Source organism: Bison bison, unplaced genomic scaffold (assembly GCF_000754665.1).
Source record: "Bison bison bison isolate TAMUID 2011002044 unplaced genomic scaffold, Bison_UMD1.0 scf7180017862158, whole genome shotgun sequence".
In the NCBI taxonomy this organism is placed as follows: domain Eukaryota; kingdom Metazoa; phylum Chordata; class Mammalia; order Artiodactyla; family Bovidae; genus Bison; species Bison bison.
Genome location: NW_011492730.1, coordinates 744850 through 761139, shown reverse-complemented (window position 1 = coordinate 761139; position 16290 = coordinate 744850). Strand labels below are relative to the sequence as shown.

The window sequence follows — 16290 nt, the reverse complement described above, 5'->3', positions numbered from 1 at the left end:
AAATCTACTTTTTTGTACAATGGCCCGTGGAGTGTTTTTCCAGTAGTGGGTTGTTTGTTTTCAGCCCCTGCGTGGCATTGTCTTAGAAGCCAGTCCTGCATGAAGGAATTGAAAAGGAAGACTTTATGATTATAGCTTTTGATTTTGGTGGCTGGGGACATATTTTACTTTATATCATGCTTTTTGCTTCCTTTTCATTCTCTTCAAATGATCAAGAGGTTTGAGATCCTAAGCCGTCACATTTATTAAAATTACTTTTAAACTCTTAGCTCATTACTGTGTTCTTGCCCACGATTTAGAATCCTTTAACCAAAGAGAAATAGCTATTTTCTTATAGCAAGTTCTTTTTACCTTCTATAGCTTTGCGTAAAGAATACTCCTCATCAAAGAGGGAAGAGGTTACCTAAATTATTGTTCACACATACAATGGGATACTTTGCAGTTGTTAAGAATTTTTAAAGAAAAGTTAATCTACGTGCATTTATGTAAAATGATGTTTAAGAATTTTAATTGAAAACAAATTGTAGAATACCATGCATAAAGAATGTAGATGTGTGTGTAAGATATGCATAGAACATTTCTGTAAGGATACACAAGAAATGGTTACAATTCTTGTCTCTAATGAGGGGTAAAAGAGGGATTGGAGAGGGGAGAAAGACTTTTACATACTATTCAAGCACACTTTGGTGCTGTTAGAATTTTTACAAGTATTTTTAAAAAAATATTTATTTATTCATTTGGCTGCACTGGGTCTACACTGTGATGTGAGGGATCATTGACCTTCATTGTGGCATGCAGGATCTTGAGTTGCCATATGTGGAATGTAGTTCCCTGACCAGGGATCAAACCCAGGCCCCCTGTATTGGGAGAGTGGAGTCTTAGCCCCTGGACTGCCAGGGAAGTCCCAAGTGTTCTTTCTATAACACTGTAATAAAGAAGGAAACCTTTCCATCATTCCTAAGCAGAAAGGAGAGGTGTGTAGGCGTGGCGTTTGTTGTGGTGTAGGGTATCATCACAACAAACAATAGAAAATAGCAATAAAAAGGGAAATGACCCACTCATCTCCTGGTGGACTTTTGCTTTTTGGTATTTTTATTTAACCAATCAATCCTAAAAGAAATCACCCGTGAATATTCATTGGAAGGACTAAGGCTGAAGCTGAAGCTCCAATACTTTGGTCACGTGATGCAAAGAGCTGACTCATTGGAAAAGACCCTGATGCTGGGAAAGACTGAGGGCAGGAGGAGAAGGGGGTGACAGAGGATGAGATGGTTGGATGGCATCACCGACTCAAACTCATGAGTTTGAACAAACTCCAGGAAATAGTGAAGGACAGGGAAGCCTGGGGTTGCAAAGAGTCAGGACTGAAGCGACTGAACAGTCATCTCACAGAGTTTTGAGATCCTAAGCCTTCGGGTTTATTAAAATTACTTTTAAACTCTTAGCTCACTACTGTGTTCTTGCCCACACAAGCGACTGCCCACCCATGCATAGCTGATAAACAGTGTTGTGACAGTTTCAGGTGAGCAGTGACGGGACTCCGCCGCACATATACATGTATCCATTCTCCTCCCAAATTTATTTTTAATTGGAAGATAATTGTTTTACAATGTTGTGTTGGTTTCTGTTGTACACCAGCATGAATCAGCTGATGTCTACATATATCTCCACCCTCTTGAACCTCCCTCCACCTCCCCATCCCACCCTTTTAGGTCATCATAGAGTGTGGAGCTGAGCTTCCTGTGCTTCCCACCAACTATGTATTTTACATATGGTAGGATATATATGTCAGTGCTACTCTCTCAATTCATCCTATGTATTTTTTTTTTTTTTTTTTACTGCTCAGAAGTCTTAAGAGCAGAGAGAGGTGAACACAGGAATAGTGCCTAAACTGATGGTGGAAAGATAGGGTACCTGAGCATCAGACCAGTTACTGCTCTCTCTTCCCCCAAACCTATGAAGATTCCACACGGTAGCCAATTTACTAGGGGACACCCACTACACTGAAAAACGTTTTTCTCTTCCAAGGATGGAGTTCGAGCAACCGTCTCTGTTGCCCTCTATTCTTCAACAGGCAAGACAACAGTTCACCGTCATTTTTTGTTGTTGTTCAGTCACTAAGTCTTGTCCAACTTTTTGCCACCCCACGGACTGCAGCACACCAGGCTCCTCTGTCTTCTACCATCTCCCAGAGTTTGCTCAGACTCACATCCATTGAGTTGGTGATGCTATCTAACCATCTCATCCTCTGCTGCTCCCTTTTCCTTTTGCCTTCATCTTTTCCAGGATTGATCTTTTCCAATGAGTCGGCTTTTTGCATCAAGTGGCCAAAGTATTGGAGCTTCTTCTCTGTGGTACCATCGCATCCCCCAGACTTATTTCTCAGAGTCTGTTTGTCTCTGTTATCCCTCCCTCATCTGCTCCTGGAGCTCCATGTCTTGTTACAGTTAAGCTTCCATCATACTCAGCTACATAGGATTCTTAGTGATGTCTGGTTTAATGGGATTTAAAGAGGCACACAAGGAATAAAAGGGGAGTACACTAGGAAAGCAAAAATTCCTACATGATATAACCTATAATCTACTCTTTTATTTCTTGACGATGTTTTGACTGGAGCTTATTATTTTTCTAGAAGTTTGAAGCATTCCATCCCTCATGAGAAAAAAGATCCATATCCTGGAATTCTAGTTCCCCAAAAAAGAAAACTATATTTTTGTTCCTACTTCTTTGACATTTAAGTCCATTTTTTTCCCCTCCTTCCTCCCCAGCAATTCACAGCTTTAGGGATGAATCATAGCCATGAACCAAGATAACTAAAATTAGCCAAGTGAGATGGGGCAAACACTTTGTTTGAGGTTTTCAACTCCCATCTTCTCTCAGGAATGTTGGCGAGGAGGCACTCCCACACTCTTGTACATGGTTTTTCTTTCTTCCTTTCCATTTTCTGTTTTCCAAAGGCATCTTGAGGGCCTATTTCTGAGGCTGGTTTTCATCAGCTACTTAATGTCAGTGATTGTGTCTTCCGATAGGTAAGGCCTAAGGTCAGTGGAATGTTCTGGAGTCAGAAGGAGTCTTGAGACAATGAGCTTCATCTTCAGGCTGCAAAGCTCCTGGAGAAGCATCTCTCATTACTCTTTAGTTTCGTTGCTACACTCTGGGGACCATCACCTCTCTCACTCCTTTCTCTTCTCCCACAGATCGTGAAAAAATCCCTTCCCCTCGCTGCTAGATTGTCCTTCTTTCGTCACTATTTTTTAAAATTTATTTTTTAATTGGAGGAAAATTGCTTTACAATGTTGTGTTGGTTTCTGCAGTATGGCAGTGTAAAGCAGGCATGGTTAGTTATACATGTGTCTCCTCCCTCTTGCGCCTCCGTCCGCTCCCCTAGCCCACCCTCTAGGTCACCCCAGAGCACCAGGCCGGGCTCCCTGTGTTATACAGCAGTTTCCCACTAGCTATCTGCTTTACACATGGCAGTGTGTATGTGTCGATGCTACAGTATTCTTCATTATTAACTAACAATGATTCGAAATGACATATCACCCAAGAACATTAGTAATTTTGAAAAGGTCTTCTGAATGTTTAAGAGTAAATCTCAGGCAAGGAGGACAGAGGTTTGGCGGCCTGAGTTCCCTCAAGCAGGTCACCTCAGCTTGGCTCTGATGAAGGATTTAAGTCTTTTAGTTGGATTGGCCAGAATATGCTATTTATTCTGGAAAGGAGACAACTGTCTGCTCCCTGATTAGTCAAAGCCATGTCCAAATCCCCACTTGGACTTTTATTCAATAGACTGTAAGAAGAACATTAAAAAAATTACTGTAAGTGAGCTGTCATTTAGAAGATTCTCAAGTTAAATTCAAATTAATGTCCATTAATCCTCAGCAAATAACACTTTAAAATCTCTTCGTAGTACTTTATCCCTTCATCCAAGCACTAAGAAAAATTTTCTCCTGGAAAAATAATCAGTCTCTAATATTATAGACTTTGAAACTCTTCCAAAATCTGTGAGAAGGGCCCCAGGTGTCTGTGCTTGCCTGGCTCAGGAAAGGACCTGCCAGAGCTTCCTGCAATATTGATAAAGTAACAGAAGACTTCAGGAAGATTTATTTTCAATCCTAAATGCCTTGAGGGCAGATAAGTTTTCATTTTCAGGATGATTAATCCTTGAAATCATAATTCTTGTTCTAATCCTGAAACTTAAAAAAAAATATCTTTGTGGCTTTTGGCAATGGTTTGATGTCTCTGAGCCCCATCCCCACCCCCACCCCCAAATTAAATGAGAGACTTGTGCTCTTAACTTGGAGGGTCCACTTAGATGGCTCCCTCTCAGACCCACCCCAGGCCCTTGCAAACAGCATCAGTGGATCCCAGCATTAGTGGATCCCAGCATTAATGGATCCCAGTTGTGTTAGTGTTAGTTGCTCAGTCGTGTCCAACTCTGCGACCCCATAGACTGTAGCCCACCAGGTTCTTCTGTCCATAGAATTCTCCAGGCAAGAATACTGGAGAGGGTTGCATTCCCCTTCTCCAGGGGATCTTTCTGACCCGGCATTGCAGGAGATGGAGCCAATGGATCCCAGCTCCCCTCCAGATGAGTACAGGGTTCTGGGCCTCAGAATCCTCCTGAACAGAGCTTTAGCCGCACCTCTCGGTGACTGGCCATCGCACAAGGTGCTGTCCCTTATCTCCTTGGTCTTGAGGAAACTTTTAGCGCTAATGTATATATATGGTTATGAGGAAGCACCAAGCACTGGCAGTTCACAGTTTAATGACAAAAGAAGGTAGTGTTGGTAACAAAGTCATATGAGAAGAGACAAATGGGGCTGCTCTCCTACAGCTTTAATTCTGGGGACTTAAAATGAGTCCCTTCTGCATCAGGAGCCCCAGACTGTAGCCTCTCGCTGGAGTCTCTCATTCTGCTTCTCTTCTGTAGAAGTCTCCTTTCTCTCTTTTCCCCTCTGGCCAGACTGTCCTCAGCTGTGTGTTCACATTCTGCACGCTGTCCTGCCCACCTGCAGCTCCTCGTGTTCCTCCTCTTCCCAGAAAAAGGAGGGGCACAGGCCATGAAGAGGGGAGCAGGGCAATTTTATTTTTTAACCTATGGATGTGAACCATATTGAAGAACACAGCCACGTACATCTTCCCTTCTTAGTCCTAAGAGGAGGGAAATGCCTCTGTTTTCCTTTGCTGTCTCTTTTGCCCAAATGCTTTGACATCCCTCTCCCGCAGTAGCTAACATATAACAGCACCTGCTTCTCCCAATGGGAGGGTGAACAGCCTAGTATCACCTAACACTACAAACTTGTGAGTTTATATCCTCATCGACAAACTCAGGATACTTTCCCATCTCTCCCTGACCATGACACTGTCTTATTTTGTCTTCTATCCTATCAACTACCTGCAACTCCCTAAAAAGTAAGAAGTGGAAAAAGTTAAAAACAGAAACTCTTTCATTTACTCATAGACAAATTATTTAAATACTTTCCAACCTTCTTCAAGAAAAAAACAAAGCTTGTTTAAAAGACAAATAGTAGCTAGTATTATTTTGCGCGCTTTTAACTGTTAGAAAGTATATGTCTTTCATTCTGCATTTGGCATTTACCCATATTGGTGTATGTGCGTGCTGAGTTGCTTCAGTTGTGTCTGACTCTTTGTGGTCCTACGGGCTGTAGCCCTCCAGGCTCCTCTGTCCATGGGATTTCCCAGGCAAGAATACTGCAGAGGGTTGCCATTTCCTTCTCCAGAGGATGTTCCTGACCCAGGGATCGAACCCAGGTCTCTTATATCTCCTGCACTGGCAGGCAGGTTCTTTACCACCAGCCCCACCTCTGGCACCATTTGATAACGCATTTTATGAATCTGCCACAGTTATTTATCCCTTCCGCTGCTGCTGCTAAGTCGCTTCAGTTGTGTCTGACTGTGCGACCCCATAGATGGCAGCCCACCAGGCTCCGCCGTCCCTGGGATTCTCCAGGCAAGAACACTGGAGTGGGTTGCCATTTCCTTCTCCAATGCATGAAAGTGAAAAGTGAAAGTGAAGTCGCGCAGTCCTGTCTGACTCTTCTCGACCCCATGGACTGCAGCCTACCAGGCTCCTGCATCCATGGGATTTTCCAGGTAAGAGTACTTGAGTGGGTTGCCATTGCCTTCCCCTGCTGGTATGTATTTAAGTTGTTTCCAACTCTTCATTATTACAATAAAAGTGAAGTTGCTCAGTCGTGTCCCGACTCTTAGTGACCCCATGGACTGCAGCCTACCAGGCTCCTCTGTCCATGGGATTTTCCAGGCAAGAGTACTAGAGTGGGGTGCCATTGCTTCTCTCACAATAAACATCAATGAGCATCTAAAAACAGACAAAACCAGTACAAGAAATTGCCTATTATATTTAGCCCCTGTCATCACACCCAGCTTGAAAAAAAAATAGGTTTGTATTTGGGGTGTGAATACCCTCCTCCAAATGAGATGGGCGTGTGAGTCTTGTAGTCTGTACCCTGTCCTCGTCTCTTGCTATAGAACTGCTCTTTAGATAAGGCAGTTTGGATCCTGCACTGTCCCTGCGATGATCACAGCCTCAGAGAGGAAGGAACTATGTATCTTTAAGGGAGCTGAAGGAATGAAAGGGAATTTAGATGTTTTTTAGAGAGAAGGAATGGAAAGTGTAAAACACAGGAGAGAGATTTCCATTTTAATTAGGTTCTAAGTGCCTGATCGAGGGCTCACATTAGCTTTGTTTTATCGCTGCAACTCCATACATGAGGCTTTCCCCATTTCACAAATGAGGAATCTCTGTCCTAGGAAGATTCAGTAAGTCGTCCATGGTTACACATCAACTAGCTGTCAGAGCGAAGATGTGAGGCCCAGAGTTGAAAGCAGAAAGAATAAAGAGCTGATTGGAATAATGGACTTCACCAAGACTGCTGAGGTGAGCAAAAGATACGACAGTGGGTCCAAATGGAGGAGAAAAGGAAATCCAACTGGGTGCCCAGGAAAAGGAGCCACTCAAAGCACACTGGGAGAATGCAGAGCAGATTGAGGGAGGTGCCAGAGGCTGCAGTGAAGTGAGTTCTGACCTGCAAGTGCAAACAGGCTGATGTGCAGCTGAAAGAGGAAGGGCCTTGAGAGTATCTTGACTCAGGCTTGGCCTGGGGTGAAGAGAAGAAGGACCGAATGACCAAAGGATTGAGGAGATTCAGAGTTAAGTAGGCATTGTTTGATGTTTCCTGATAGCTCAGTTGGTAAAGAATCTGTCTTCAATGCAGGACACCCCGTTCGATTCTTGGGTCGGGAAGATCCCCTGGAGAAGGGATAGGCTACACACTCTAGTATTCTTGGGCTTTCCTCGTGACTTAGCTGGTAAAGAGTCTGCCTGCAATGTGGGAGACCTGGGTTCAATCCTTGGGTTGGGAAGATCCCCTGGAGAAGGGAACGGCTACCCATTTGAGTATTCTGGCCTAGAGAATTCCATGGACTGTATAGTCCATGGGGTCACAGGGTAGGACATGATGGAGTGACTTTGACTTTCTTTCTGGCTGATGTGAGTCCTGGTTTCCGCTTTGTGGAGCCTGGGTTCCGCTCCCTGGAACAACTTCCCTGGTCCTTGTCCATGTTGTTCAGCTCCGTGGGAGAGTCCTCCATTTCTGTTGTTCTGTATGACCACATCCAAAGAACACATTAGGAAATATTGGCTCCTTGGAACCAATAGACATTTTAGGACGTCTCTCTTTACTGTGTCTTTTCATTGTGATTCTTTGGGAAGTAGATCCTCTCAAGATCATCACAGTCAACTTATTTTTTTTTAAAAAATAATTAAAAAACTTTATTTTTTGGCTGTTCTGGGTCTTTGTTGCTGCGTGGGCTTTTTTTTTTTTTCTAGTTGCAGCAAGCAGGGGCTACTCCCTAGAGGTGGTGTGCGGCTTCTCATTGCGGTGGCTTCTCCTGGTGCAGGGCATGGGCTTCAGTAGCTGCGGCATGTAGGCTCAGTAGCTGTGGTGCACAGGCTTAGTTGCTCCGTGGCATGTGGGATCTTCCCATATCAGGGATAGAAACTCTGTCTCCTGCACTGGCAGGTGGATTCGTCACCACTGAACTACTAGGGAAGCCACACACTCAACTTCTTACCTGCTGGTTCCAGTGAGTTCCGTGTAGCAGGCATCGTACTCGTAGACCCCTTGGAGATGCAATGACCATCGCTGTCCTATTTGTTTGCCTTCTTACCCTCATGCCTCTCTATCTTATGTACTCTCAGCTTACCAACCTATCAACTGCTCTTCTCTGAAGCATTTTAATCTAGTTAAAAATATTTACTTAATTTTATCCTCATTCTAAATCATCCGATTCCACTCAAAGCATGAATAATGAAGGAAGGGAGTCATGTCCTTTTTTTATTTTTAACTTAAAAAATATATATTTATTTACTTTTCGTTGAACTGGGTCTTCGTCACGGCACCTGGGCTTTCTCGAGTTGTGGTTCATGGGGGTTACTCTCTAAATAAATGCAGTGTGTGGGCTTCTCACTGCAGGGGCTTCTCTTGTGGAGCACGGGCTCAAGAACTCGGGATCAGTAGTTGTGATGCATGGGCTTAGTCGCCCCAGAGAATGTGGAATCTTCCTGGACCCATGTCCCTTGCATTGGCAGGCAGATTCTTAACCACTCGACCACCAGGGAAGTCTGGGGCCATGTTCTCGATTTGAACATTGCCACACGGGGTAGTTTTCATCCTATTTTCTTCATTCAAGTGCTTTCTCAGATTTACCTTTTAAAAACTGGATTGAGATCAATTGCTTCTTCCAGTCACACAAATCCACAAATGACTGCTGCTGCTGCTAATTCACTTCAGTCGTGTCCGACTCTGTGTGACCCCATAGACAGCAGCCCGCCAGGCTCCCCCATCCCTGGGATTCTCCAGGCAAGAACACTGGAGTGGGTTGCCATTTCCTTCTCCAATGCATGAAAGTGAAAAGTGAAAGTGAAGTCACTCAGTCGTGTCTGACTCAGCGACCCCGGGACTGCAGCCTACCAGGCTCCTCAGTCCATGGGATTTTCCAGGCCCACAAATGTCTAGACTCTTCTTATTCTCTTTCATTACTACTTGTATCATAACCAATTCTTTTCCGAGTCTATTTAAAAGCATGGAACACTGTTGAAGGCTGCCAAGAGCAACTGACACATTCTGTTAACAATATGTTTTGCAACAACTTTCCCTAGAGTTAGAGTTCATTTGTTACCTCATCCACCTTCCACGTTCTAGAAAACAATTTACCAAATGACTCACCACTGCATAACATGGATCAGTATGTACCAGCCTCTGATAATTACCTTACTTCCTGCTACCAAATCCTATAATCAGTCATATGTTTTAGTTTATTTTGTTGTTACATGAGTACCCCATTCCTAGTACCAATTTACTTATAAGTTAGGATAGGCCAAGTTTGGCTCTGTTGATAAACAATCGCAAATCGCCCAAGTTTACTTCTTGCTCACAACTTCATTTCTTGGACCTGTTTCTTTTGTCCATACCATGAGCTGGCAGGAGGCTCTGTCCATTGCATTCACTCAGATACCCAGAAAGACAGAAGGGTCAATCGGTGCTCCTAAGGTCCTTGAATCAGAAAAGTGGACCCAGGAAGTAGGGCCACACTTCCTGGAAGTGATACACAGCACTTCTGTTCAAATTTCATCGCTAAAGCCATGTACACAACCACACTGATTTCAAAGAGGCAGAGAAGTGCAACATTGCCACGTGCCCAGAAAAGGAGAGCTGGGTATACATGGTGAACAGTAAAAATAATGGTACCGTGAAGCCATTCCCCCAGAGAAGGCAATGGCACCCCACTCCAGTACTCTTGCCTGGAAAATCCCATGGACGGAGAAGCCTGGTGGGCTGCAGTCCATGGGGTTGCTAAGAGTTGGGCACGACTTAGCGACTTCACTTTCACTTTTCACTTTCATGCATTGGAGAAAGAAATGGCAATCCACTCCAGTGTTCTTGCCTAGAGAATCCCAGGGACAGAGGAGCCTAGTGGGCTGCCGTCTATGGGGTCGCACAGAGTCGGACACGACTGAAGCGAGTTAGCAGCAGCAGCAGAAGCCATTCCTCACAATATACCCCAGGAATGCCATCTCCTTTTGCATCTGTTCATTCAAAAAAGACTTACGACAGCATGTTGCTCAGGAGCACAGGCTCTGAGGTGAGATGATCTGGATTCAAAACCACAGCTCTGTCACTTCTAGAGGGCTACTGGGGGAAAGTTAGCTAACTGTTCTGTGTCTCAATTTTGTTGTCGGTTTTACATGGACGGTTATATATCCTACCTCAAGAGTAATTGTGAAGATTGGAAAAGACAGCATATGTGAAACACTTAGAACAGTGCCTCGCAATGATCAGTGCCCCTTTCATGTTAGCTGTGTGTGTGTGTGTGTGTGTGTGTGTGCACGCGCACGCGGACACACTCAGTTGTTCAGTCATGTCCAACTCATTGTGGCCCCGTGGACTGTAGGCTCCTCTGTCCATGGAATTTTCCAGGCAAGCATACTGCAGTGGGGTGCCATTTCCTACTCCAGGGGATCTTCCCAACCCACTGATCCAATTTGTGTCTCTTTTGTCTCCTGCATTGGCAGGTGGATTCTTTACCACTAGCGCCACCTGGGAAGCGCGTTCATATTCGTTAGTTATTACATCATTATTACATCATTATTATGATTGCTGGCCACCTACTATGTGCTAAGCATTGGGATGTATCAGTAGTCAGGGTTTCTAGTAGGATAGAACTTACAATCTAATGGTGGAGAAGAGTAGAAGAAAGTTTCCATTATTTTCAGTCTTCCTCTCAAATTTAACCTCTCCCTGTTGGCTGTTATTTCTTCTTCCCAAGAACTCTGGCAGCACTCTGTTGAAACCTTTCTTAAGGTCATTATAACCTTCTCACACACTTTCCTATTTTCTCTGTACACCATGTCCAAGGGGGTTCAAATGTTAGGTAAAATGATTGTGGGGACTTTCCTAAGCTCTGAGCATGCACTATAGGAGGCACGGGTTCCATTCCTGGCTGGGAAATTAAGATCCCACGTGCCGTGCAGCATGACCAAATATAAAATAAAGATGACTGTGAAGCCTTTGTCACAACTCCAAGGAGGTGTAAGAAGTGCTACCTCACCAATACACAATCCCTCTATTCTACAGTGCCTCGATCAGTAGCTTCCTGGAGTCGCTTTACCTGTAGTTGTTGAGTTGAATTGTCATCTCACACCTGCCCCCCCCACCCCTTTGGCTGCATCTGTGCTGGCTTAGACTCTTCACCCTCCCGCTTCAAGCCTTGCCTCTGAAGCCACGGTTCTCTGAAAGCTCCCTGTTCCTTCTGAATTCCACCGAGCATCGCTAGCCCACCTGGAGGCTGGGAACTTGGTCTGGCAGGTACATATTAGCGGGTTAAAAATACCAATGCAGCCATGCTTCATACTGTCATCCACCCTGAACATGAACGTATTTCCCTCTGTTCATCTGGGGAATCCCTTCTTCCTAGTTCTGTGGGGAGGAGGGGAGTGGCTGTAACAAAGCAGCACTAGCTAGCTATTCCCTTCAGAACTGGAGAAGTGTTCTCTTCAATGGTCGTGTTAACTGTTTCGCATGCTTTCAAACTTATCTGTGAGCCCAAAGGAACCAATGAATAGGAAGTATATTTGATCATTCATCCTGATCACTAGGAATATATTCATTTGTTTTCAAGCCTTTTTTATTTTTACAAGATAATTGTGTATAACAGTTTACCAAGTGTTTTCAGTATCTGTCATTTGATTCTCCCAGTGGCCTCAGAAGGAACTCAGCATTTACTTTAAACAATATGGATAAACCACTAGGGACCATTGATCTACACTATTTTATCACTCAGTCGTCTGAAAAATTCAAGAGTTTTTTAAGGAAGCATTGCCCTGCAGATTTGATGGCTAAACAACCAACCAAGAGTGGGAATACACAGACACCCTCCTTGATGAGAACTCCTAATTCTCTTTAGAAGCCATTCTGGATTGTTGTAAACTCTTTTTGGAGGTTGGTGGTTCAGCTTATGCTTTATGCAAAACACACCTGGATGCCATGTCTTTGAAGGCACTGGGATGTATGTCAGACCCAAGGTCAGCAGCAATAGACTATTCAATATACCATGCTGCCCCACCTGTGGGATGTTGTTTGCCACACTTACTCTAGAAGTTGTACGATTGGATCATAAGGGATAAAACAAGGAAGTGGGGTACCGGAAGTAGAGTATTGGAAACACTTACTTGAGAGTGGTGAGTTCTGTGAGGGATGGCTGAGTCGCCTTGAGATAGCTTTCCCTTCGCGCAGCCACTTTGGGAGAAGGCTTGGGGCTGGTGTCCGAGTCACCGCTGTCTTCATCTCCCATGGCCTTGATGTAGCTGCCGCTCCGCATTCTTCGGCAGGGGATTTCATCATCTTTACCTCTAGGGGTGTACCCTGTCCATTCATCCTGAGGGACCTATGCACATACAAAACAGAGAGTTCATTCTGTATAAAAGTCTACCTTCGGGGCTTCCCTGGTGGTACAGTGGCTAAGGCTGCTTGCTCCCAAAGGTAGGGGGCCTGGGTTTGATCCCTGGTCAGGGAGCTAGATCCCACATGCCACAGCTACAGATCCTCCATGCCACAACTAAGACCCAGTGCAGCCAAATAAATAAATACACATAAATATTAAAAAATCGTTTATCTTCTTCTTTTCTTTCCTGACCTTGAATATGGGTAATGCCAGTAATTATTGAAAACTTTAGACATTAACTTTCAACAATAATATTTTACCATAATTAGTCTGCAAATATTTTCAATACATGCAAATACATGTCTCAATCTTTGAAAGAACCTGTGTACTAGGGAAAATTAGAGCCATCAGATTCATTTCTCAGTCTTCTCATGCTGAAAATAATAGGCATATACAGATGCCACTAGAGAGTGGTTTTATTTGAGCTTTTCAATGATTTGTTTTCATTTGTCATTGGAAATTCAAGAATGTTTCTGTTTTGTTGACATCTTTCCTGCGTCTTCCAACTCTAGCATCTTGTATCCAATCTTGCTTCCTTCCAAACCACTGGTCTACACCAGCTATGTTCACTTCCCAATCACCGATTCTTTCTGAATCCTCTTAATTTGGATTTAGCCTCTATAGGTTGGTTGACACACTTTTTGAAGGTTTCCAATGGTCTCCTCATGATAGCTTTCATGGCATTTTCTTAATTTTAATTTTTCTTGGCCTCTACACACACACACACACACACCCACACACCCACATACCCACACACATACCACCTCTTAAAGAGTTTTTCCCCTTCTGGCCTTCTGGTTACCCTACTTACCCAATTTAGCCACTACTTAGCTGTTCTTTTCCTCTTGCTTTGTTGGATCCTGCTGCAAGTCCCTAATTGTGAGGAACCCACAAGATAATGTTCTCAGTACATGGCTCATTTGTCTTTCTATTGGGTTGGCCAGAAGAGTTTCTTCAGTTAGTGAATATGTTGTTCAATAAAGTTCTGGGTGAAAATGAAAAATATGTCTTTTTATTTTTACTTAAAACCGAATGAACTTTTTGGCCCACCCAAAGCAATCATTTCCTTTGAGTTCATCAGGGCACCATCCTATGCCAGAAAGGCTTGTTTCTGACCTTATTTTTAGTTCTTAGGGCTTCCCTGGTAGATCAGATGGGTAAAAGAATCCACCTGCAATGCAGGAGACTTGTGATTGATTCCTGGGTTCGGGAAGATCCCCTGGAGAAGGGAATGGCTACCCACTCCAGTATTCTTGCCTGGAGAATTCCATGGACAGAGGAGCCTGGCGGGCTACAGTCCAGGGAGTTGCAAAGAGTCGGACACGATTGAGTGACTAAGCACAACACAGCACAGTTCAGTGTGGATCCACACTAGGATCTCATTCCTCCTCCATTTGTTAAATAAAAAAGTATGTAACAATGGCTACTCTTTTTATCCATTAAGATATAATGAACAACCTATGAACTGTGCACAGAACAGGGCACAGGGCTTGATTAAAAGAGACCAGAAAACAAGGAGGCTGCCTCTTGCCCTCAACATGCTGATAATGGAGATAAGACAAAGCAGACAAAAGTTTGGGAACAGTTCCAAGTCAATGTGTTACCAAGCCTCAGATGTGGCCCCGTAAATGGAGTATGAGCTAAGGAGACACTGCAAACAGGAGTTATATAATGGTGATGGAGAAGGAGGATCCAGGAAGGGCTCCTAGAAGTGGCTACATTGGCAATGAGAAGGTAAAAAAGTATTTAATATTTTCATGCTAACTGCTGGATTGGCCAAAAGTTCATCTGGTGTTTTCCATAACATCTTAACAAATGAACTTATTGGCCAACCCAATATTTACTGATTATCCATTAAATAATGCCGTGTTTCATTATTAACATTTAAGTATGCTATGCAGTTTGCTTATAGGATCTTATTTCATCAACACAAAAACTCTATTTTTTTGAATTTCTCAAATGGGAAGCAGAAGCTCAGAGGACTTAAGAAATCTGCCCGAGAACACACAGCTAAGAAATGGCAGCACTGGAATTCAAAGCATTTTTGGTTTAATTCAAAGATCAGAGTTTACTTAATCTAAAATTTATGATTAATAACATGGATTTTAAATCTAATAAAGTTGTGTTAATAATTTTGTGTTATTAAAATTAGTAAAATTGTCTACAATGTGTTAATGAAATTGTCTACAATGACACGTATGTACAGAGTAGACATAGATTTCTAAGTCATAGTTTCTAGGAACTGAGAATAGACATTCCACTGGGAAAAAAGCACTGTTCTTTCCTCCTTAACTCGTACATTTAACTGTTTTGAAAGCTTGCAATATCTAGAAACATCAGACTGAAGAGATGCTACCATTCCTGGACCTGAAAACAGTGATTTGTAGGTTCTAATGCTGAGAACTACCAGCGAAGTTTGGTTAAGCTTTGTTATGCAGCTTCTCTTAACAAACTCAAGTCATGCGTCCTGTGTGCAGGCTCTATTCTAAATGCTTTATAAGTGTTAACTCATTTGATCTACACAACTAAGGGTATTACGACTATTATCCCCATTTTACAAATGAGGAAAATGAGGTTAGGTAACTTGCCCAAAATCTCAGCTACAAAGGGGAAGCGTTCCAGCCCGACAGCTCCTATGTCTCGCCAAGATCGTATCTGACGCTGTCTTTCTGTCTCTGATCTCATGGTACCTACAGAACTGAACAACTATAGTCCCATGACACCTTCATCATCCATCATGCCTGATCCATTTGCCATTTATCAATTATGGTAGTAACAATGTAGAGTTCTTGCTTTTTTGAGCTAAAAAGCATCAACATCACCATGGCAACAGGGAGGCTTCTTAGGGAAATTATAAACGTTGAGAACAGTCTTGTTTTCCTTCCATTGGCAGGTGAGTCACTGCAGAGATACGATCATATTCAGTACCTCATTGTTGGCTCAGTAATTACATTTTATAAATTAAGTTGGTACAGCTGAGGGTCATAGAGGATGCAGCCGACACTTGCAGTTTCTCAGCACTGATGCACAGCTTGTAAGCATGGCTCCCTGAAATATGTTAGAGACCAATGACACCTCATTAGCTCATATTGCTTATGAAACAAAACATGGCAAATTTTTCTTTAGGTAGTTTTTTTCCCAAAATTAGTTTATAGTAGAAACTTGGTCTTATACTAGAAACAGGCTACAATTGTTGCTAAGAGAACCAGCTGGGAAGTATTTAATGTGTATATATTTCAATTAAACATATTTTTCAAATGAGAACACCTAAAGAAGTTTATGGAAGTGATCTGCATGGGATGGATTTAAAAAATCAATACATTATTCATACACTGAGAGAAAACCTACAGTAAGTTACTGCAATTTTACAATTATTACAATACATGTAAACTAATATAGAAACTAGCTCCAGGAAAAATGTAAGGAAATCTGAACATCAAGAAGAGAAATACTGTTGCTGAACAATCAGGGCCTGTAAAGTTGCTACAGTTGAGCCACTGCTTTTATTATGAGTCTCTTAAACTCAGAGGCAAAAGAGAGGCAGTGGTTGGTTACACACTAGTTTGTCCGGGGGCCCAGAGCATGAACTATGGGGTGCTTCAGCTACATTGTGATCTAGTCAAGGCTGCTGTGTCCTTCCGCGTCACTTGCACGGAGAGAAAAGCTTCAGGTAAATCCACGGAAAAAAACTAACTTTGCAGCTGTCTGAGAAGGTCTTCCTATTACTGGTCCTCATGGTGTACA

The 16290-nt window shown here is 43.1% G+C and overlaps 1 protein-coding gene across 2 annotated transcripts in view; it reads right to left on the bottom strand.

The window, feature by feature from the left end:
* The window catches only part of DLGAP1 (discs, large (Drosophila) homolog-associated protein 1), a 294987-nt gene that overhangs the window by 212552 nt on the left and 66145 nt on the right, over nt 1–16290 (bottom strand). For both annotated transcript variants that reach the window (XM_010832710.1, XM_010832711.1), the window contains exon 2: nt 12275–12489. In XM_010832710.1, coding sequence (XP_010831012.1) covers nt 12275–12489 — 215 coding nt within the window. The remainder of the gene's footprint in view (nt 1–12274; nt 12490–16290) is intronic.